This window comes from Ptychodera flava, chromosome 5 (genome assembly GCF_041260155.1).
Source record: "Ptychodera flava strain L36383 chromosome 5, AS_Pfla_20210202, whole genome shotgun sequence".
Taxonomy (NCBI): Eukaryota; Metazoa; Hemichordata; class Enteropneusta; family Ptychoderidae; genus Ptychodera; species Ptychodera flava.
In genome coordinates this window covers 4,100,021-4,125,763 of record NC_091932.1, presented here as the reverse complement: position 1 = coordinate 4,125,763, position 25,743 = coordinate 4,100,021, and the positions used below count along the sequence as shown (strand labels likewise).

Below are 25,743 nucleotides of genomic sequence, written 5' to 3'. Positions count from 1 at the left end.
TGTGCGTATTTTAGAGAGGTGGCATTGTATTTATATACTAAAATAATCAGTGTCTATATCAGTAAGTTGCAAATGTTGTTGTTGTATCAGGACATGTGTTGTGACTGTCTGTTGCAGCTTAGTGAATAACTACAGTATGATGCAATCACAGGCTTTGGTATTTGATTTGAATTGATTCATATATTAATGATTTCAGGAAGTATGCCATTGACTGAGAAATATGAATATAAAACCAGTTAGTAGGCTGATACTCAGCATGTACTGGCTGACACTCAGCCATACATGTACTTGTCAGTTGTATTTAGGAATCTGGCAGTTAGCACATGTACCGTACTTATCCAGTTTGCCAGACTTTGTGCAGCTACAATTTTATTTTGTTAACATCTACGAGACACTGAGTTCCTGTGAATCTTTTAACATGTACAGTATAACTAATATTTGTTTTAGGGTAATGATCTTCCTCAAATTGAGTCAAAAGTATTCTAATTTGAGACAAAGGTTGTCCTGTGTCTTTAAATTACATGATGATGTTGCAGCATTTACTGCCTATGTAGTCAGAAGTCAGATTTTTATTAGCTACTATAGACTATAGTCTATAGAAGCTATTGGGATGGGTATCCGTCCGGCGTCCGTCGTCAGTCTGTATGTATGTATGTATGTATGTATGTATGTATGTATGTATGTATGTATGTCCGTTTGTGAGGCGTCCGTCCACTCAAATATCTTGAGAACCGCAGTACTTACTGATTTGATATTTGTTGTGTAGATGAAAAATAGGATTTTAAAAAAACTATTTTTTAAATTTTTTGATATTGTTAAAAATAGGCAAATTAATGCCAAAAAAGGCGTTTTTGGTAAAAAATCTTCTTCTTCATAACCGCCGGTCAGACAGCTTTGTTATTTGGTATACAGGTCCCTAGGGATAACCCAACTTAGATTGTTCGAATTGTGATGAAATATGCAAAGGTGTGCCCTGTATGTTATCTAAAAGAAATTGCTCATAATAGTTTGTCATGATAGGATGGTCAAATAAATAGAGATAGAGAAAGTTCTAATTTCCATTTATGGTTGACTTGGTAAGGATAAAATAAAATTACTCTTTGAGGAAAAAAATAGAGTGGTCAATTAAAAGAATGGTCAAAGTGATAGGGTTTTTATGGTAAAGCTGGGCTGTAAGATTCCTCATGTGCTATTTATAGCAATTATGCAATCTGTGTAAACAGTGCAATGAAAGTGTTACATGATTCCTTATAATGCTTTTGATGACCTTGAACTTCTTAAGTTTCAAACATTTGTCTCTTCAGTGTGCTTTCTCTGAGTACGTACAGTCTCAACTTATTCAACAGAACTTACTTACAATGTTAATTTGAAAGTTAAAATGTGCTTTGTTAATAGGATGGAAATACTGATAAAGATAACCAGCTTAAGATTCTTTATAACCTGACAGATACATATATGCTGTTTTTTATGATGTAAATCTTGATTTAAGCAAGTCTTGTTTACTTTAATTAGAATGTAATTAACTCTCGTTTATTAGCTTGTATAGACTAATATAGTCTATAAAAGCTATTGCGATGGGTATCCGTCTGGCATGCACCGTCAGTCTGTATGTATGTATGTATATATGTATGTATGTATGTCCGTTTCTTAGGCGTCCGTCCACTTAAATATCTTGACAACTGCAGTACTTACTGCTTTGATATTTGTTGTGTGGATGAAAAATAGGATTTTGAGAAACTATTTTTTTAATTTTTTGATATTGTTGAAAATAGGCAAATTAATGCCAAAAAAGGCGTTTTTTGTAAAAAATCTTCTTCTTCATAACTGCCAGTCAGACAGCTTTGTTATTTGGTATACAGGTCCCTAGGGATAACCCAACTTAGATTTGTTCAAATTGTGATGAAATATGCAAATCTGTATTTTTACGGAATTTTTTTTTCCATTTTTGGTGAAGCCATCCTGAAATGAGCTATCAAAGATATCCACCTTCTTCATCAATACATGTGTCACAAAAGGTTATTCTCTACATAACACAGCAGAGCTCTGTCAACTGTTGAGTCGCTTGTTTTTTCAAAACCGCTGGTCAGACAGCTTTACTATTTGGTTTACAAGTCCCCAGGATGACCTTTGTGAGATAATTTCATACAGTCATATATCCATGTCTATAGTAGCTTCAGGGACTTTGGCCCTATGTCAGATTTTTATTATTTTGATTCTTGTTTATAATCAAAATATTGGAAAGTCACAATTTTGTCTCACTTTTGCAGTCTTAACATGTCCATCTCCACTATTTATGATGTGTTCATTATTAACAACAGACGCAGCCAAGAAGCCTTGGTGTCATACTGAGTGCCGAGAGAATTTACACCAAGACTGCAATAACTCTTGACAATGGAACCAATGTTGAAATCTCTTTACCAAGTGCAGGTATGTCATCTTCTGTCATTTCTTTCACAAAGTACACTCTGTAAGATGGTTAAATTGCATTGTACATGGCTGACATACAAGTAATCAATCATAAAATCTATGGCAGCGCCATACTGTGTCAGTTATTCCTCAGTATTGTGAATACTCTTAAATGATATACTGGTAGTGTCAATACTCAAAGGTCCAAGGTATTACTGTGTATACTTTTATTGAAGTTTTACAGTTGTCTAATACTACAGAGTCAGTTTGTATGACAATCAGCATAATTCACTTTTCTTGTCCAGTTTGGAATCATATTTTTCACAAAGATGGTTCTTGCACTGTCTCTCAGCCTGCTGTGATTGAAATGAATATTAGATTTACAGGATTTTCACAAATATCATCATAATTGCATCGTTGAAAATCAATTTAATGTTTCTTTTTTTATGTTTTTATTTGCGTCAGGCTCTAGGCCCATAGAAACACAAGGGAAAACACAATTAACATATAAAACTCTGCTCTTGCCATTTTCCTTTAAGTAAAAATTATGTTAAATCCTGAAATCCAGAGACTACTATGATTCTATTAAAAGGATAAAATTATGCAGTTTATAAATTAATTACTGCTCATCAAAGCAATCCTGTAAACAAACATTGCTTCACTTCATCAGCTTTTCCAATGAATTTACACAATGTCATTTACATCCTCATTCAAAACAGAATGCAATGAGCAATGGCAGATATTTACACTTTAGCAAGTTTTATCAATGAATCTCTTAATATTTTGCATTTTCAAGATATTTTGAAAATTTGCATTTTCTAATAATAGTATTTGTAAATATAATAAACATTATTACTCTTCTAATAATTAAAATGGTAATATTTTTTACAGATGCTTTGGTCGTAGCATCAGTAGTGACACCAACAACGGAATACTCTGCGACATTCGCTAACCCACTCTCTCCAGACAGCACACCAAACAGTGTTGATGAAAGCCAGGACTCAAGTTATAGTGATGGCAGATATAATAGTATTGAACTTGACAGCCAATTTGTTCAAAGTAGATATTTGGGTTAGTATTTGAATTTATTGCAGATTTATTGGTAACATTTTATGAGTCTTCAAACAAGAAGAAGACAAATGAAAAGTTATCACATATTTTGGATCATTTTGAAGATCATGTTCTAACGCATAGCACTGATTCTGATTGTGGGTGTAGCTAGCAATACATTTACAGCATTCAATGCTGATTGTGGAAATTCAGACAAATTTTAGCATTGAAGATATTATTCGTTATTGCTGCTTGTGATCCTATCCTTTGGCATAAACTTTTAAGCTTACTTCAGAACATCAGTGGCATCAAAGCGTTCAAAAGTCTTGTCCAAATCTTTGGACAAATATTCATTTTCACATGTTTAGGGAAAAACTTTTATATCATCTTGAATCAGCGGAATATGATATATCCAGATATGCTACACAACAAAATAGTTTGGATATTGATCTAAAAAATGTAACAATTCATCAGGATGTGTAAGTTTCTCTGTTTTATCAACCCTGAAGATTAAGTGCAAGTTGTCTTTCAGGAAAATTTTAATAAGAAAGCAATTTCTCAAAAAACAAAATGCAATTTTGAACCTTCTAGGTTTGATTTTGGATTTGGCTATTTTGAATCCACAACAGCCCTGCAAACCAAATTTATTATCAAACTCAACATGTCAAGTAACATGTGACTTGAGTGATACAACTTTCTGTAGCAGCTAGTAATTTTAGTTTCACTGAATGTCTAGTGTCAATAATATGATTCAATGTATTTAACAAATAAAATATCTGTCTTCTGGTCAATCAAAAGTATTCTTGTAATTAGGAAACCCCATTGTATATGATAGATACCCTCTTTATTAATGAGAGGACAGCTTTAATTTTATAACAATTGTATATGCATACATCGCACGTACAAAGAAAACATTTGTACATTACGGGTAATACTTTAAACTCACTTTAATACCAAAATTAATGTCTATTGCACCAGTCTGAATACTACGCCCAACTGCTGCTTTGTAATAGATGTTTTAATCATTATTCTTGCTTTTAAAAGTGGTGATATTGTCAAACTTTTCAGCACTCAAAACATCTCAATTCTTTCTTTCTTTCCCAGGTGATCAGTTGACATTTTCTACTCTTTACTTTAATGAAGTCAGACCTGAGATTTTGAATGAAAGAAAACGAAGAAGGTTAGATTCTGATTAATATATTTCTTGATAGAAATTTCAAATTAAATCTGTGACAGCACGTATGTTTAAGATATTCAAATTCATAAAAATGTTGCATCATAAATCAGGAGTAGGAAAATCTATTAAGTATTTTGTAGTCACCTGACCAAGTTAATTAGGTCCAGCAATTCTACAGTCTAGTTTGCTGTCCTGTATATAGTCTTTATCATATTAGTGATGTAGTCTTCACCAGTTTACTGTAACAGTACAGTGAAATAAACTGGGATTGCCCACTGTTGTAAATTTTATGATCACCACTGCGTTGATAAGTGACTCCACTCTACTGGATGCTCACACAGGTAAGTCTTGCCAAAAGAGTTGCTGTAACACCAGCATGAAACACTTAAGTACCAGATACTTTCATCTGTCACTGATAAACGCAATGGTGCAGACATTCTAGAAATACCAAATAGGGTCAAATCGCAGTTTATTATCACATTAAAGAGTTGGAAATTAGCAATACATCTAGTTAAATATAGAAATGGCACTACAGAGAAATTAGCTGAGATTATATCCTGTAAGAGTACTGTGTACAGAAAGTATGTCTTCTACAGAGCATGTAAACAAGATCTGTCTTTAATGATTTTCTTTATTGTCGGCATCACATGACAAGAATTGTTTGGCCTTTGAAAATATTAAAAGAAATAAGTTTAAAGTTCAGGCTGAATGGAAACAGAGTTACTAGAAGGGATGTGTACATTTCTCAATTTTTGACAAAATTCTATTTCATCATTCGTTTGATTTTCTCCTAAAAAGAGAGATTATTTTGTTTTAAACATGATTTTGTATTTTACCCCTATTCAGTGTGACAGATGTAGAACCTGTTGTTACAACACAGTTGAATTCAGGAGTAATGTCATGTAGAGTTACAGCTGATGGTGAAGTGGTTACAGATATACCAGTGGATTATACTCTAGCCAACAAACAGGTCAGTTAACTAAATTTGACGGCCATGTCACGCAGTAGAATCTGTGCACCAGTTTACACATGTAGTGAATTACAAAATATTTGATTAACTTCTATCAACAAATTTTAGATATCAGAGTTCTCCCCGAGGGTTTAGTGTATTGGGCCTGATAACCTATGATTTTTGCCGATGCTTTATCAAGTTGGCCGATAACCTATCTGAATATCCCATGACATTGAACTTCGCTTTACTCACGTCAACCTTTGCTTCTTTATCCGCAAGTCAGTGTTTTTTTGTGGAAAACAAGTAATGGAATAAACATTGTGTTGAAAGCATTCACTCTTTCAAAGCATGCCTACTTTTAGCGATTGGCACGACCACAATGCCATTTGCCAAAGTGTGAATGGGAGATTGGCTGAAGCAAATAGACAACACCATTGATTTACCAGACCCACACTTACTTACATGTTATATTGGATGGCTTTTAACGTCATATCATATGGCATTAAAAGCCATCTGATGTAACATGTTTGCTTCCAAGATGACCACCGCAGTCAAGTATTTGGTTTTAATGAAAATAATCATATCGGTTGCTTCTTCATACCAGTACTTATTATAAGGGGACATTGCATGTTGCACAGCATAGTTTGCTCAAAATCACTTTTTTGCAAAGATTCATTCAGTTTTCTGTAACTTATGAACCCATGATTGAAATAATGATATGTTCACCATTTTGCATGATAAGTTGTCGTAAGTTGAGTGAGAAAGAAGTTTAAATTTATGCAAATCACCAGATTTTATGGCTTCTTTTCTCTCCTGTTTACAACATTTCTAGAAGAATATAACTCCACTCTGGCTGGGTCAAATTTTTTGAAATTTTCACATTTCATTCTTTAAATACAGTGAAACAAAAGAACGACTTGCTTGAAGGAATCTGTTGTGAGATTTCTTTGAGTTACATTTTACTATGGATATTTTCAATTCATTTTGACAGGATGTTACACCTGAGAACATTGATGTCAGAGAAGAAGTTAACAAAAGGTTGATCTATATGCATGAAGTGACCACACAGATGGAAGCCATGTGTAGATTCTGGAACTATGCTAATGAGTATGTCCAGCAGATTTGTTACAAAGAACACAAACTGTCATTGTTTCATTTTTTTCAAACTCTACGTACTTGTTTTTATTTCCCATCACACATAAAAGGAAGAAATAGTAGAGGTTAAAGGTTTTAGAATGTACTTTCCTACTATTCTATGAAAAGGTCAAAACTAGTGATGTTTCCATTTTTCACAAACTGCCATCACAACAAGTAATGACCAAACTATGTGGTGATATTTTTTGTCATGTGTCCCAGTATCTTTGTTAACAATGGTATAGTAATATTTATTTTAGATTTTATCTTGCCCGTGAGTGTACAAACTCATATCAGATTCTGAAAGTCAAAACCATACCGGTATATGAACTTACATTATACTCTAATATCTTTGTCCACAAACTTAAAAATGTATTTTTTTTTGCACAATGCTAAGTTTATTTCAGGTTTTGAATCGTTCAATGTGAACAATTAGTTCATATTTATGATCCATATCTTACAACTGTTTCAATCATATTGAGAAAGAGTGATGTTAGTTATTGATATTTTGTATTAATCTATCAGTGACTGGGATGCTGAAGGTGTTAACCTTGTCAACACTGACTCTAATGAAGAAGAGACAACGTGTCATTCAACTCATACAACCAACTTTGCTGTACTTATGCAAGTCACAGAAATTGAGGTAAGTCATATACAGCTGTTGATATTGAAAGTCAAATATACTCATTGATATTGACAGTCATTTTACAGCCATTGATATCGACAGTCATATAGTCATTGATGTTGACAGTCATATACAGCCATTTATGTTGACAGTCATGTACAGTCATTTATGTTGAAAGTTGTGTATTGACAGTCGTGTACAGTCATTGTTGTTGACAGTCATGTACAGTCATTGATATTGACGGTCATGTACAGTCATTGATATTGGCAGTCATGTACAGTCATTGATTAGCTCCCATAGCCATATGTATATATGGCAATGGAAGCTATTCTTATAGGCTAGGGAAATGTCTGTATGTATGTATGTCTGTATGTCTGTATGTCTGTGTGTCTGTATGTCTGTATGTCTGTATGTCTGTATGTCTGTCCGTCAACATCAAAAACTCCAAAACCGCTGTACATTTCATCTTGATATTTGGTGTGTACATGGATGATGGGCTGTAGATGAGATTTTGTTCAAATGAAGTTGTCATTGCCAAAAATATGCAAATTAAGTGAAAAAATGTAAAAACAGTCAAAATTGAAAAAACTCAATAACCACTGAGCAGATTACATGAAAAATTAGCATGTAAGTACTTTGGGCTGACATGAAATGATTGTGCACATCTTGGGTCAGTATCTGGGACTTGCTATTTTTCATGAATTTTTTTGTAATTTTCTCCCATTTTTGGTCAAAAAATCATCTTCTCTAAAACCACAAGTCCGATTGATTTGAAACTTGGTATGGAAGTGCATAGGAGTGACCTTTCCCAAATTTGGGCAAATCGTGGTGAAATTTGCATATTTTTAGTTTACACGTCCATAGACTCCCATGTATAAGGCAGATCTCCATAGACTCCATGTATAAGGCCATGAAAAATAAAAATTTAGTTTCTCATCGTATTCATATTGCAAAAAGGATGCAGTGACACAATTTTTAGTCCCCACGGATGAAGTCCAGTGGGCTTATAGATTGGGTCATGTCCGTCTGTTCGTCCATCCGTGAGTCCATCCGTTCATGCAGATATCTCGGATATTTTGACAAAATGTCATGTGACCTTGATGACCTTTGATCTCAAATATACATATTTGTCCATAACTCAGTAACCACAAGTGCTACCACCCTTCATATATGGTATGATGGGACACCTTATGACGCCACATATTGTACCTCATTAATTATGCACATATCTAATTTTGAGCGAGCCAATAGATCTAGAGGTCTGATTTTTGGTATATAGGGATAACTTAGCAATACAATTTTTTTGACAAAATGTCATGTGACCTCAGTGACCTTTGACCTCAAATATACATATTTGTCCATAACTCAGTAACCACAAGTGCTACACCCTTCATGTATGGTATGATGGGACACCTTATGACGCCACATATTGTACCTCATTTATTATGCGCATATCTAATTTTGAGCGAGCCAATAGAGCTAGAGGTCTGATTTTTGGTATATAGGGATAACTTAGCAATACAATTTTTTTGACCAAATGTCACGTGACCTCGGTGACCTTTGACCTCAAATATACATATTTGTCCATAACTCAGTAACCACAAGTGCTACACCCTTCATGTATGGTATGATGGGACACCTTATGACGCCACATATTGTACCTCATTAATTATGTGCATATCTAATTTTGAGCGAGCCAATAGAGCTAGATATCTGATTTTTGGTATATAGGGATAACTTAGCAATACAATTTTTTTGACAAAATGTCACGTGACCTCGGTGACCTTTGACCTCAAATATACATATTTTTCCATAACTCAGTAACCACAAGTGCTACACCCTTCATATTTGGTATGATTGGACACCTTATGACACCACATACTGTACCTCAATAATTATGCACATATCTCATTCTGAGCAAGCCAATAGAGCTGGATGTCAGATTTTTGGTATATAGGGATAACTATAGGAGAGAAATTTTTTGACTAAATGTCATGTGACCTCGATGACCTTTTACCTAAAATATATGTTTATGTCAATAAATAAGTAACCACAAGTGCTATGTCCTTTGTATTTAGTAGGATGGGAGACCTTATGACAACACATGCTTTACCTCATTAATTATGTACACATCTAATTCTGGGCAAGCGAATAGAGCTAGAGATCTGATTTTTTGGCATATAGGGATTAATTAGCAATATAATTTTTTTTTTCAAAATGTCATGTGACCTCGATGACCTTTGACCTTGATTATACGTATATATTCATAACTCAGTAACCACAAGTTCTATACCCTCCAATTTTGATAGGATATTAGACCTTAAGATGTCACATCTTGTACCTCATTTATAATGCGCATATGTATTTCTTGGCTGGCCAATACTGCTAGAGGTCTGATCTTTTTTCCCGATTTAGAACCATAACTTAGACATGCCTCATGTGTTTCAAATTGGGAACAACGACATAGACCTATGTGCCCATAGATCTCAACATATACACTCCAGTGATACTTCTTAATGACCACATTTTCCTGCCCCATCAAGACTAATACTCCTATTACAAGTGGGGACTATGTCATTGTAAATGACTTGTTGAGTTAATGGTTGTATCACAGTATTCGATATATTCTGTATTTTTTCCATTTTATATTCTGAATATAAATACATTAAACATATTTCACTGTCTCCAGCACATTACATTTAAGTATTTTCACTTCATGCACTTTATCCCTTTCACACATGTTCAAATATCTGACCAGAGAACAAACACTAAATAGTCCAGGATGGGAGCTACAGTGTCATTGACGCTATTTTATTGACATTCATGTACAGTCATTGATACAGATTGACAGTCATGTACAGTCATTTATATTGACAGTCATGTACAGTCATTGATATTGACAGTCATGTACAGTCATTGATATTGACAGTCATGTACAGTCATTGATATTGACAGTCATGTACAGTCATTGATATTGACAGTCATGTACAGTCATTTATGTTGAAAGTCATGTACAGTCATTGATGTTGACAGTCATGTACAGTCATTGTTGTTGACAGTCATGTACAGTCATTGATATTGACAGCCATGTACAGTCATTTATGTTGAAAGTCATGTGAACAGTATTTGTTGATAGAATCTTCCCATATGAATAATAATTTATCCCTTCATAGAAATTCATCATATTTAGTGTACTAACATTTTTCCTTTTGTAGAGGTCAATCACAACTTGTCAATTTTAATTGTAAATGAAAAATCATCAATTTGAAATGTTGTAGCCCTATGTGTTATGTTTACACAGCATTCATGTGAAATGTATATTAGTACTGTAACAACAAAATACATCTTTTTCATCTTTTTGTAGATTTCATCAACCAATGCCAAGGCGCTTGAAATCATCACATACATTGGATGTGGTATCTCCATAGCAACACTACTCTTCACTATCATTTTATTCCAGTGGTTAGAGTAAGTCTCATTTCCATCTATTGTAGACTCCAATTGTACAGCAAAGCATTGGTAAGGATGGATAGTAATAGAATCATACATGAAAACATACACACAGGAGAATTGACTGGTTTTTCATGTATTGTCTGACTGATTGGTCTGGCTAGCATGAAAGTGTACTTTTAAACTCATGATATTGCTGACTATAACCTTTTCACCCTGTTCCCTATGTAGAGGTCCAACTTTACCATAGAAAACTCTGGGATTGGGTCCCACTATGATTGACTATGTCCCTGCCCTTCATTCACACCATGGTGGTGAAAAGGTTAAAGTTCTGAATTTCCTCTTTGTTTCTCTACAGCACACTGAGATCAGAGCGTACTACCATCCATAAGAATCTGATCATTGCTATCATACTGGCACAGGTTGTGTTCCTTGCTGGCATTAATGCAACACATAATTGGGTAAGTGGACAGTTTGAAAAATGATTTCAGTCCAAATAACCATTGTATAATACTCACCAGAGACACTCCAACTATTGTTCCTTTAGAAATGTTTATAACAGTATACAAGAAATTACACACATCAAAATCAAAGGACTCAAAAAATTGTTCAAATCAGTGGAATATTGCCATGGATAGGCAGCATCAGAATTGCAGGCATTCCTGGAGAGAGTGTCCTTCTTTATGAATTGAAAAATTTGAAAGGGAAAATATCCTGCTTAAGTTAGTGAATAATTGGTCAATTTGTCTGTTGTTGCACAAGACATGAACACTCTACATAAGCAAGTATGACATATTACAACATCATTTACTTCTCTTTGATCACTTTCTTTATCCTCAGGTTGCATGCATGTGTGTTGCACTGATCTTGCATTTCTGTTACCTGGCTGTATTCGCATGGATGTTGGTGGAGGAGAATACATCTGTATAGTAAGGTAGTCCAGGTGTTTGGAAGTGAAGCAAGTAAATTGAAATACTACATCCTGATTGGCTGGGGATTGCCTTTGGTCATTGTAGCAATATCTGCAGCAGCCAATTACAAAGGATATGGCACTGAGAAACAGTAAGTACTGATTTGATTTGAATCAACTGAATTTCTGTCGGTGATTTTTTTCATTGCTGATTTTCACTAATACATGTACTTTAATTTAAAATTATAATTTTTGATTATTGTTTAAGGGAGATTCTCTGAGTAGAATGGATACCAAACATCAGTGTATGTCTCAGAATTACAAATTTGGAATTGCTCCAGGTTGATACAAAACGTGTGTATAATGATCAACATATCTGACTTTGAATGACTTCTGCCAAAACAAATTTGAATGGAAAGCAATAGAAACTGATTTTAGAGCTGCAAAATGATTCTTTCAGGAATCGAATGGATGTATCCTGATTTTCAAGAAATCTGTGATGTTGAACTTTATTACTGCTGTTGTATCTGTTCCTAAATTCACCATTTAGCACACCACATACGCCGAAAATAGAATATTTTATATACCAAAAATAGAAAGGCCATCTCAATATAGTGGTCACTATATGGTCACTGTAGACACCAAAAGGCCAATATCTGACATGGATTTATTGATGTATAAATGATATGATGGGAACAGTGCATCATGGTAGCAACATTAAGAAATACATTCTCTTCTTTGTGTTTGTAGGCCTCTGGCAAATCAACCAAAAAAGTAGATTACATGAAGTATTAAGTGAAAAATGAGTTTGTAACAATTATTATGAATCATTAGCAATCCCTAGTCATTACACTTTGCTCTCGTAATAAGCACTGTAATGTAAAGCTGCAATGTTTTTTTCCTATTAGTTGCTGGTTGGATATTGCTAGTGGTCAAATCTGGTCATTTGTGGCTCCAGCCTTGTTGATCATAGTGGTCAACCTGGTGGTTCTAGGGATGGTGGTCAGAATTGTCATCAATTCAGCCAAGATGCAGAAAGAAAAGGAATATGATCACATCAAGTAAGTCTTTATTAATCATGTCAAGTTTGTAAAATACCGACCATACATTAACATGCTTAAACATCAGACCACATCATGTGATCAGTTTGTAAAATTCTTTTCATAAATCAACATCATGGTACAACATTTGACAAAGTGTAGCATTATTAATTGGCATGCATACAATGAAAAAACAACCTTGCAACAACCAATGTGAGTTCAATAATAATTTTTCAACAGGTAACAGAACCAAAAAGTTTGTTGAAAGTAAAATGAGTTTGCTGTTTTCATTTCCATGAAAACACTGTGAATATGATGTAATCAGCAACACAACCATACATCAGTTCAAATTGTTCCTTCGAGGTTGCACGGTGCGTCTGTACAAATCTTTACTGAAAGGTAGCCCAACTCATGATAACATTTCCATAATGATATGAACACTATCATCATGAATTCAGCTAGTACGTGTGTTACAAGCTGACTTTGTAATCTTTGTTATCATTTGTGACTATTATGTTGAACAGAGCATCACTCCAGTTGGCCTTTGACAAAATATATCAGTGGTAGCTGCACTAGACAATCGGATTCCACTGTTACTCATCCTAAATGGCTATTTAAGAAATTTACAAAATGTATACTTGTTTCTGTGATTTGTTTACTTTGAACACCAAAGTGCACAGTCAATCTCTCCTAATATGCATCTACAACTGCAACTTCATGATGAAGTTCTGCTACAAAAATTCTACAAGAGATTGAATGTGATCTTATGAAATAATTTGATATCTCCATGTCATATTTTTGCTGTTATTCACTAGATCAAGTCACTGTAAAATAAGACTGTTGTCACACATGGCAATGATTTTAACAAGCAGTTGGTTTGCAGTCAGGTTTAGATCAACAGACCAGATCTCATAGTGTCCTATAGCTACATATATATGATGTAATTTGTGACAACCTACCATTGACATATCACAGCCATCAATTAATGATTCAGTCATTTTCCTGTCTTTTACTTCAGACTTACAATTAAATATTTCAACAAAAGTAATCAACATTATACAGTCATGTTACTAATGGCCTTTCCACTGCAACATTCAACCCAATATTAAATCCAAGTATGCAAATGTTGTCATATGCTAGGAACACTAATTACATCCCATGTATCAACCATGCAGGGCTGGTGTCAAAGGAGCATTGGTGTTATTGCCGATTCTCGGTCTGACCTGGGTGTTTGGTCTGTTTGCTGTGGATGAAGGATCTCTGGTGTTCCAATATCTGTTTGCTATCTTCAACTCACTTCAAGGATTCTTCATATTCTTATTTCAATGTGCATTCAACTCAGAGGTAACTATCACAGATTACAATCAACTTGGGACAGAAAGTATTATGTCTTTATTCTTATTTTACAGATGTTTACTATTGCTAGGGCTATGGCTATTCCATTCTCTCATGATGCAGCAACTCTTAACTGTTGACATTTGCAAGAAAAATTGAAATCATTTTGCAGACTCAAATATTTTAAATCTTAAAGCACCCTGTCAGATTTGGTATTTTGTCACCTATTGCACTATTACACTTTTGCAGGAAATAGTGTCAGTTATTGACAAAGTACACACTCACCTTGGAATATTATGTAATACTTTATACTTACAGTGTTCTGTTATGCCATACTTCAACTGAATTCCACAAATTAATAAAACTATTCACATGGTTTCCCCATTGGTTCTTCTGCCAAACAAATCCCTGCCATCAAATGTGGTCCTTCTTCTAAATCTATTGTCATATACACAATTTATAACACATACGGGAGAACTGACATAGAATTGTGTGTAACTCATTAAAGGTGCGTGCTGCTTATCAAAGAAAGAAAGAAAAACGGGCCTTGGCAAGAGGAGAGTTTGTTACATCAACATCTGGAACTGTAAGTTATATCATCAGAAATGAATTCATTGCTGTTTTCTGATTTGTATTTATGGTTGAAAATGGCATAGTGTTCAACAAATGTCTGTTGACAAAATTGATATTCAAATATAATGATATATGATGTATTCTGAGAATTCACTACATGGAGATTGAACTTGCAGAATCCAAACTGATCATTGATGAAAGTGACAACTAAAGAACAGTAAGATACAAACAATTGTATGCAAGCAACTAAATTTCAAGCAAGGCAGAATCAAATGATGGCAATTCTACTTACTGATACATTTGTCTGAAGACTTTACATTAGGCTGAATCAGTCTTTGTAGATGAGAGACCCCCCTCAACAATTGAGTGATTTCTTATTGCAGCATGGAGGATATGAGACAGCTAACAGGACAACCAAGACAGCTGTGACATCTTTCAGTTCATCCATGCAATCCACAGATCAGTCAGATTTTGGCCGTGGTTCACCAGCTTCATTCAACAGGAAAGGAAGTCAATCCTGTGAGAACCAATATTAATTATTAATTTATTTCTGTACACTTTAATTGTCATATCTGCTTCTTTTTTTGCACATTTTATTCCATACTCTATACAATGATTTATTGTTTCTTTGAAAATACAAAACTGTGATCAGAATCAATGAAGTTCTCCCTGTATGCAGGATTCAGTTGTTTTTTAGCTACTATAGACTATAGTCTATAGAAGCTATTGGGATGGGTATCCGTCCGGCGTCCGTCGTCAGTCTGTATGTATGTATGTATGTATGTATGTATGTATGTATGTATGTATGTATGTATGTATGTATGTCCGTTTGTGAGGCGTCCGTCCACTCAAATATCTTGAGAACCGCAGTACTTACTGATTTGATATTTCTTGTGTAGATGAAAAATATGATTTTGAGAAACTATTTTTTTTTAATTTTTTGATATTGTTGAAAATAGGCAAATTAATGCCAAAAAAGGTGTTTTTGGTAAAAAATCTTCTTCTTCATAACCGCTGGTCAGACAGCTTGTTATTTGGTATACAGGTCCCTAGGGGTAACCCAACTTAGATTTGTTCAAATTGTGATGAAATATGCATTGCAATGTGTATTTTTAAGGAAATTTTTTGTCATTTTTGGTCAAAGTTTGACTACATTTTATGTAATTCTTGTACTGTACAAACCCTATCAATTCACCCAGAAAGAAATAATAATATGATTTTAAATAATTGAATTAATTAGGAAATCATCAAAGCCAAAATAAATTTAGTGTGGAATTATCAGAAAGTTCAACTGTTTTTGACAGTCATAGTGAATTGAGGATTAAAACATGAAAAGGCAACTTTCCTGAATCCCAACTTTGATATATTTGAACCATCATTTATGTTATCTTAAAGAATTTGCTTAAAATAGTTTGTTATGATAGGGTGGTCAAATAAATAGAGATAGAGGAAGTTCTAATTTCCATTTATGGTTGACTTGGTAAGGATAAAATAAGATTACTTTTTGAGGAAAAAAATAGAGTGGTCAATTAAAAGAGTGGTCAAAGTGATAGGGTTTTTATGGTAAAGCTGGGCTGTAAGATTCTTCATGTGCTATTTATAGCACTTATGCAAGCTGTGTAAACAGTGCAATGAAAGTGTAACATGATTCCTTATAATGCTTTTGATGACCTTGAACTTCTTAAGTTTCAAACATTTGTCTCTTCAGTGTGCTTTCTCTGAGTACGTACAGTCTCAACTTATTCAACAGAACTTACTTACAATGTTAATTTGAAAGTTAAAAAATGTGCTTGGTTATATAGGATGCAAATACTGATAGTAAAAGATAACCAGCTCAAGATTCTTTATAACCTGACAGATATGCTGTTTTTTATGACGTAAATTTTGATTTAAGCAAGTCTTTATACTTTAATTAGAACGTAATTAACTCTCGTTTATTTGGTGTTATAGACTAATATAGTCTGATGAAATATGCAAATCTGTATTTTTACAGAATTTTTTTCCATTTTTGGTCAGGCCATCCTGAAATGAGCTATCAAAGATATCCACCTTCTTCATCAATACATGTGTCACAAAAGGTTATTCTCTACATAACACAGCAGAGCTCTGTCAACTGTTGAGTCGCTTGTTTTTTCAAAACCGCTGGTCAGACAGCTTTAATATTTGGTTTACATGTCCCTAGGATGACCTAAGTGAGATAATTTCATACAGTCAGGAAATACTTAATTTTGTACCCATGTCTATAGTAGCTTCAGGGACTTTGGCCCTATGTTTAGTTTGAGTTGGCGGTGTTGAAATCAATAAAACCTAGATGCAATTTGTCAAATCTTGTGATTCAGAAGTAATGATGTTGAAGGGAGACACAGAACTCACTACAGTCTCTAAAATACAGTGAGAATTTCCAAAGATTTCAAAAACAACACTTTAACCCTTTCACCACCATAGTTTGTCCCAAATCCATTGTTTTCTATGGTAAAGTTGGACCTATATACAGGGAACTGGGGGTGAAAGGGTTAAGTCACATGGTATTACAATCATGAGCTGTGACAGATAACAATGAATGGTGAAATTATACAATGTCTTAAAGGAAATGAGGTCAAAGTGGATTGTATTTTACATATTGTCATTCAGATACAAAGTACCTTTTTACACGCATTTGTTGCCCACAAAGTGTCATGATAAGGGTGAAGAAAGCAGCTAAAAATCGTATTTAGTAATAATCACACTTTATTAAAAAACATTTATTTTTCATTTGTGTCCAGTGTGTATACAAAACTTGTTCAAATCATGTACCAATGCTTACAAAATTAATTTTGACAGTAACACTGTCATAGACTTGGGAATTGTGTTGCCTAGACAACAATACTAAAATCATGATGAAAACTCTTTTCTCTGAGTTCACAACATTACTCTCTCTTTTTCCATTTCTTATCTTCAGCAGGTGAAAATCTGATCAAGGATGATGACAGTGTTATCAGTACTTCCATCGTTAAACTGAAGGATAAACAAGACGTAAGTCTTTGTTGCTTTGAATATTGACTTTATTTTCCAAGTAAGCAAAGTCATGAAGACTCTAAAAGCACTCTGGTGACATAATTTATGAGAATTTATCAAACGGTTCTCACACCCTGCTCTGCATTAAATTTACAGTAAAATTTCACCCCCCCCCCCCCAGTTCCTAGAAAACAGGTCCACACTCACCATTGATAACAGGAGATTTGGGCCAAACCATCGGTAACAATAGGTTTGGGTCAAACCATTGATTACAATATGTTGGGCCAAACAGTGGTGGTTGGTGTGCATGGCAAAGCACTTAAACATTTAATGACAAAATATTGTATTTCAAAGACATCATCTTCCTCACTCCTTACAGTTATCAATACTTCAACATCCGAACTAGAATCTTATTTCTCTTCCTTTTTAGACTTCATCCTATAAATCTCCATCATCTCCGTTGCCAGGCACCGTTGAAGAAGAAGATGATGTAAGGTGTTATCAATTATTGTGTATTATTTTTAGATAATTAGCACAATTGTATTGACGAAGTTATAAGAGTCAATCGGAGCCCATTCTTGTCTTTTAAACTACTTTTGTAAACTTGTCATTACATCTATCCATGCTCAAGGTCACAGTGCATAACATTACTGGTTGTTACCCTTCAGTGTAGACTGTGCCTCAACTATTATCAGTAAACTAAAAGAGTTGGCAATATTGTAACCATGCACGTTATCTTTAATACACACAATCACAAGTGAACCATTTGTCAAGAATACTAAGAGCGCCCTCTATTGACAGATCCTCCTTTTTGCTCACCCTTCTCTAAGAGTAAGACAGCAACCATTATACTACCTTGTTGTCGTCTTATGGATTAAGATTATATACCTACCCTATCTAGTGATAGAACACCCAGAAGTATTATAATCTATTGCAAAATAATGATGGTATGAATGTCATTGCCAAAGTTGATATTGATAAGTTAGGCCAAGTTTTAATGCTCAAGATCAGTGAAAGCATATCAGCCATGAAGTGTAAAAGAAAACTTGTAACACTTTTCCCACCAAGAATAAATCATAAGGTGAGTTGAGTTGTTTAGGTTTGATGGTTTCTGGGGATTCCTTAATGAATAGGATCTACATTTGAGTTCATAGACACATTTATGTGTAAAATTCATGAATATCAGAGTAATTTTTTTTTGTACAATCTCAGCTACAAGGAAAGATTTACATGTATGCTGGCTTTGACTTTTAATCCATACTCCATACTGTTTTGAACTGAAATAATTGTAACTTGTCATGGATAAATCCATACTCTTGTATTTTAATATGCAATATGGAATTCCGCAGTGAGATTATACAATAGTGCAAAGCACGATTAGTTTGCAGGTCTTGAAATTACTGAAATCATCTGTTGTAGTGGAATGGACTCTTAGTCCCGGTAGACCTGTAACTGTGTAACAGATACAGCACTTGTACTGAGTAGTAATTCTTCAAGTAATATCACAATAGGGCTGGGCCCGTAAGTTATGCAGAGAAATATAGAGAAATATAGTATTGATTGAAAGTGACAGTTTGCAATTCATACAAGATATTTTTATATATGAATGATATTCTTCTCTGTAATGGGTGATGATGGGCCTTGCTTGCTTCATGTATGACAACTCGCCAAGCCTGGCTACCCAGAGTACTTTGCACCAAGACAGTGACCCATAGGTCTGCTTTTGAATGATATAAAATTTTTCGTTCACAAAATGCATTGAAGCCTTTCATTTATTCTGAAATTTTAAAGTGATCGTTATTAACAATATTACTTTAGATCTTGCAAATTTTGATCAAAGTAAAAAAAATATTGAAGCTCAAATCATGCTATTTGATGATATAATCTTCAATTTGGAATTCAGTGAGACAGCGTGGTAGATATTTTGCTTGTCCTTTAAACAAGGGTATGTTCTGAATTAGAAGTATGGTTGAAATTTAGATTGATAGTATGTGACATACTATCATGAAGGGAAGGTAGGTGTTCTCCTTGCTGGTCAGACAATGTGGAATAAAAAGCTGAACAATTGATTTTTAAGGATTTTAAAGGAAATTTTTGTGTGATTTCATTACAAGAGAGGTTATCACATTCCTGAAACCTTATTGTCCTCAAATTAAAGTATTTGTTATGTATTAATTTTCCCAGTGATCATTTTCAAATTGTTGCTTTGTTAAGAATGTATATTTTCATTTGTGATTGCCATGACTTAATTATGAATGGTAAGTCTTGAATCGGATAATGTCTTTAAATGATGGAATCACACCAATGAGTACGGTGATGACTTTTTGATCTCCAGTAAACCCAGCAGTTAGAGTCCGAGCAGCATTAAGTTCAGTTTCAAGTTCTCCAAGTCTCTTTACGAAATATCATGGGAATGTGTTCAAAAAGATACAATTTACAAGGAAAATATAATGCAGCTGTTACTTATGCTAATACTGTTCCAACTAGCCACTTGCAGTCTGTGTTCTTGTGGATCCCATCGTCTTTCATAAAAGCTTGTCAATTTTTTCAGATATGAAATTTTGATAGTCTAGTTTTAGACACTCTTTGAAAAACATAGTTTTAGTATCTTGGACTCTCATGAATTCTCCCTTGTTTCAGAGATAGTTTTACAAGTTCATTCACAGTCAACAAGTGCACAATAACATTAGTTACGTTTATCTTTTTTAACCATCATCAAAATGTATGCTTGGCCTAATCATGGTCCCTTAGAGGGGTTGTGACCTAATAGAGGCATACATGAGTATGTCTTATTCACAAAGTCATTAAATTTCAAATGTTTGTACTGACCTGTCACCACCAAAATGATTTTTAAAACTCAACAAAATTATTTCAGTGTATGGTGTTTGACTGTCTACTAGCTTTCACCCTGGGTCCATATAATTATTTTCCGTATTCTCTTATGAATCACAAACCTTCTTTTTCTGACATATTTCTCCCACAACTTCCGCTTAGGGCGTTTAATTCTTACCTAGATCTAGATGTATTTCCTTGAAAGTATTCCAAGTTTACTTGATGTAGATTTTGTTGTTGATTGCCAATATGGTTTCAGTTCTCTTATTCAGGATAAATGACGTGAATTTTTCAATATTATTTCACATATGCAAGTAATCCTTGTCCATTAGAAATAAGAATTAATTGTCCAATCATTGGAGGCAACCCAAAAATGTTTTTCAGTCTCCAAAGCTAAGAAGAATGAAAATCATCAGCGATTTATTATAATTAGAATAACAGAATTTCTAGTATTGTAACACTGATTGTACATGATATTTACCAAGTCACTGTCATCATGACATCTCATCTCATCTCTCCTAACCTCTAGAGAGTGTAATTATCTTGACAGTTGAATTATTCAGATCTTTTTCTCTTCTTTCACAGGTTGAAATAGTGAACTGCTAGATTCTAACCTCAAAGGTTGCGCTACCAGTTCCATCTCCATGGAGACAAGACTGCCAAACAAAGGAATTGCCAATGAAGTAATCTTCTCAAACACAAAACACTGCCAAATATCAATAAAAGTACATCATGTACTTCTTGTAAAGTCTACGAGAAACCATTCCAACTTCTATGTCACTTTATACATACATTTACCTCCCAGACAGTTATAGTGTTTGAAGTCTTGCATTTAATCATATCAATATATTGTGACTCCGTCTGTATAATTTAAAAATAGAATTTGTCATTGTTTTACTATCTTAATTCAGGGTCCAGTATGCTCATGGATAGTCTTTGAATTTTAAAGTCTCTTAGAAAGTCCTTGAAAAATCCTTAAATTGAATTGTGGGTAGTCCTGGAAAATTGATAAAGCCACACACAATATTTGAAAATCACTGAATAATTGGTCATGATATTGTAAACATGATATATAAAATGATGTGACGAGAGTGTATGGACCTTGTTAATTTACAGGTTTCCTAATAATAAATGTAAGAGTTTATGCATTGTTTTTGATAACAGAATAGTAGAATAAAATTCAATACCGTAGAAGGGATTAGTAGTCGCGTTATCAATACCACACTTGATTTCTTGTGTTAGTGATATTTTAATAATACTGCATGCTTCATCTGTATTGATTGATTAATGAGAGGGGACAGCAATTCAATCATTGACACAAACCTAAAATTGTTCTGTCAATCCATGTGAATACACTAATGAATGAAATACTTACTGTTTCTGTATATTTAGAACATAAAGAAGCAATGAAATATTCTTACAGAATCTACTGTGGACTCATAATGAATGTCAACGAAAAAGAACTCAAGAAAACTAAGAAAACTATGAGAATTGAGAATTTTTTTGTCTCTGTAAGCAGGACATGAGGCCAACAGTGTTCTAAACAAATTTTTGAACACATTTCAGGACACCTACTACATGTGTACATGTAACTGATTTCTCAAATAATTCAAAGTTCTCATGCATTATTAATTAGTCTTGAAATGCAACATGACTTTCAAGTATGTGTCTGACAGTAAATAACTCCTATTTGTCATCTGGTGATTAGTCCTATGGTTCAACTCTGCTATTCACTGATTTCAGATCACATGTATACAGTGTTGCAGCCAGAATGTACCCTTGCAACAGTGTCCCCTAAATCAAACCCGTTGTCTCGCATTGTCACATACTGTACCACCTCAGGCACACTCATGAGCTGACTGTGTTGGGTGTAGTCTGCAAGTAATATCTGTCACTAACGATGACCTTTGTTTTGCGTGATTATTTTGAGGTGTATATTTCCACACTTTCAGAGCTGTGATTAGAAGTGCACTTGATATTATAACTTACTTGTAGTCTGACTGAGCTCTGGTTGGAGGCAGATACAGTATACTGCTAAAATTACGTGGCTGAAATTCAAGCATAGCAACGTGGTGCCAGTAGCTTGAGTTTTGTTCTGTGAAACTGATTTGTTACAAAGTAATACAAATTTGATTTACAACTGATGCATGTTGTCCCCAAAATGTGCAAAATGTCCCCTAAAATGAACAAAAAATGGGACACTGTCCCTGGTTTAAAATTCCTGGCTGCAACACTGCTGTATATCAGTAATCCTGGTTTAGTTATTGTCCCCATTCAACTAGTAGAGTGCTTTCAGTAGGAAGTATTTACCAAGTACCAACACACATTTGTGAATTTGTTGATAACACAATGGATGAATCATTGAACACAGTTGAATCTTCTTGTCTACCATTCATTCAGAAGTATTATCACGATTCCATTCCAAATTTTTGTCTCTTCATTGTGTAGTTTTGAATGAAAGTAGCATTTTATTTCAAATAGAGTAGGAAATTAAAATGTGTTCGTTGTGACATGGATTTAAAACATAAACTTGCAATGTGACAGTGTATTAATCTTGGATCTTTACATTATGATTTAGAATTGTGAAAATTTCACTATTACATCATAAATAGAAAGTTTCATTTCTTGAAGAAATTTCAAGGTAGCATTCCAGTTTGAGATTCATTTACATTTTATCTTGTAATATTTATCAATTATTTATTTGTGAGTCTTTTCATACATTGTTTATCAATGTTCATGCACCATGTATTCTGACAAGAGACCATGTGAATGGCTCAGCTTTACGTAAACCCAAATAACCCACACCTACGTTAGATTTAATGTGTCTCACTGATATTCTCTTTGTGCGCGTACAGTTCCACCAGTAATGTCTTTACACACAAACTTAATATTCCTCTTACATACATGTTAAAGTGTTTGTGCAGTATTTTATGTATAGTATTTATGTATAGGAAATGCATGATAATGATAATATTTATTTATTACTGCATATAGAAAAATGTATTCTTTGAACATAGAAGAAATATTTAGAATTAATCCATCTTCCGTCCAATCTTATTCTGTCCAGTAGCTCAATGATTAGTACAACATTTAGCTTACATTGGTCTTTTTCCAAGGAAACAAAGTAGGATATACTAAATGTACATTTGTATAACATTAGTTTACATTGAATGAAACAATGGTAGTATTGACTAAATGATTGTATGTTTCCAAAACTCCAGATTCCAGCCAAGTATGCATGTACTTAACTTGATGCCGTCCGGCCTCTACATTTTTCTCAATTAAATAAAAGCTATTTAATGTAAATATAATAAAGATGTATCATTTAAAGCCATCGATGTTGCTGTAATAAACAGTCTTGTGTCATATCAGTCTCTTGTGTCCAATAATTTATCTGATGGTGATGACATAGCATTACAAGATTGTGTATCAATGAGTACATCACCAATGGTTTCAAATGCAGACATACCTCAACATGTATTCCAATCCTATGCTATTACATGTAGTACTACGCTATCAATATATATCACAATAATAGCAGTAATTGTAATGGTGTAACTAAGATTGATAAATGAAAGTCATCATGTAAATACTCTCTGCTGGGTTATCTATTGTCATAACAGACTTAAAAAGCAAGAATGTACATAACATTGTACACGTAACATCCATGGTTCTAACATTAATCAATGGAATCCATAGCAGCTGCATCAAAATGTTCCCTGTAAATGTTTGGCTCTTTGATTGAAAGAGCATCAGCTGGGATGTTGATTGCCTAATGCATCAAACTTGTTGTGAATATTTATGATGGAATATGCACACATATACTGGTACAGTAAATATGTACACACATACCAAATCAAATTTCAATCATGTAAAATAAGGTGAGAATGGAGATGAAGGCACCATCGGGAGAAGAAAATACTGACAACCATTTAGATTATTATTTTATTTTATTATCTATACTTTATTGCAACCATAAATTCCAAAAACAATGACCTATGTCTAAGTTTTGATTGGTGTGATACTAATACATATTTAATTATGGCAGTCTTTGAATGGCAAGTTACTGTGAAATCAACTTCTTGAGAAATATTGTACAAATTTACAGTACAGTGCAAAGCATATGGCAGTACCAGTATGACATTCAGTGATTCTTGGTAGAGAGTTATTTAAATGAAACTCTTGTTTTGATAAAACAACTTCAGCAAATATTCACCAAACACCTGTAACAGAACAACAGCCATTTGACTATTCATCTATTGTCAAAACATAGAGACTAACATTCATTGGACCATTCATCTGTCAAAACATAGAGACTATTTCATATAGTAACATACAATTTTATAAAATGAAAGATGGTAAAAACTTTTTTTTTACACAATTACTATAATAACTGAAGTCATCACATTTAATATGCAGAGACTGAAGATAGATGTTTTTGTACACTGGTCTTGACTCAAGTGTACATGTACTTTGCAAAATCGGCATTTACATAATTTTTCCTGATTTTCTGTCAACTCAATGATCTTTACAAATTAAAGAGGTTGTACAATGGACTTTGCATTCAACATGTATTCAAACAGAAACAAGAAAATCAAACTGGTACAAGTGTCGAGCTAAGAATCCTTTCACAGCATGAATACTCAAATAGACGAGAACTACTTATACACTTGACATTCAAATAAGGAGTACAGTACCTTGACTGCAGTACCAATGGACTTTATTTGACACACTGGTCTAGAGACCATCAAACAATGAATAGATTTGGTCCGACCTCTGAAATTTTATCTATATATTTTAAGATAAATGTTTGTAAATATATTTTTTTAGATTTTTATTCTCAATTAGCCTTATTCATAATTTGCAAAAATTTTTAACAAAATGTCTCATGCTTTTGGAAGAGAAAAGTACTTTGGTAGTTGGAGTGATTTTACCACTTTATGGTTAAAGTAGCTACATGTATGCTACCTGAAGCTAAGTTTAAGCACCTTAGCATGAGCAAAACGAATCTACACAGTATAAACAAGATGGTTTTGTGTTCCCTCCATGTCAGCCATGTCTTTGATGACATGCATGTGATGTAGACTACAATTTTCATTACCTGCAGAGAGGGTTTTTTTCAGAAAATGAAGCCAGACAAGTTTGCCTACACACTTTGACATGTCTGAGTAGGATTTTATAAGATAGGTATTTCATTTTTGAAATGAAAATATTTGATATGACCCTACTTCCTACCAGCTTCATCCATTGCTATCAGGATAAATT

General features: G+C 33.9%; 1 protein-coding gene across 4 annotated transcripts in view; it reads left to right on the top strand.

Annotated features, from left to right (window-relative positions):
- Positions 1-23,844, top strand: part of LOC139132787 (uncharacterized) — a 120,360-nt gene extending 96,516 nt beyond the window's left edge. For 2 of the 4 annotated variants that reach the window (XM_070699043.1, XM_070699041.1), the window contains 16 exons: positions 2,319-2,427; positions 3,298-3,477; positions 4,561-4,636; positions 5,480-5,603; positions 6,577-6,692; positions 7,245-7,362; positions 10,709-10,812; positions 11,153-11,255; positions 11,635-11,856; positions 12,613-12,765; positions 13,920-14,088; positions 14,588-14,665; positions 15,036-15,171; positions 17,594-17,664; positions 18,077-18,136; positions 21,064-23,844. In XM_070699043.1, the coding sequence (XP_070555144.1) occupies positions 2,319-2,427; positions 3,298-3,477; positions 4,561-4,636; positions 5,480-5,603; positions 6,577-6,692; positions 7,245-7,362; positions 10,709-10,812; positions 11,153-11,255; positions 11,635-11,724 (1,020 nt within the window). In that variant the 3' untranslated portion in view covers positions 11,725-11,856; positions 12,613-12,765; positions 13,920-14,088; ... (3 more) ...; positions 18,077-18,136; positions 21,064-23,844. Of the gene's footprint in view, positions 1-2,318; positions 2,428-3,297; positions 3,478-4,560; positions 4,637-5,479; positions 5,604-6,576; positions 6,693-7,244; positions 7,363-10,708; positions 10,813-11,152; positions 11,256-11,634; positions 11,857-12,612; positions 12,766-13,919; positions 14,089-14,587; positions 14,666-15,035; positions 15,172-17,590; positions 17,665-18,076; positions 18,137-21,063 lie in introns of all 4 variants that reach the window. The other 2 variants (XM_070699042.1, XM_070699040.1) reach the window with 1 other exon arrangement.
- The last annotated feature ends 1,899 nt before the right edge of the window (positions 23,845-25,743 follow it).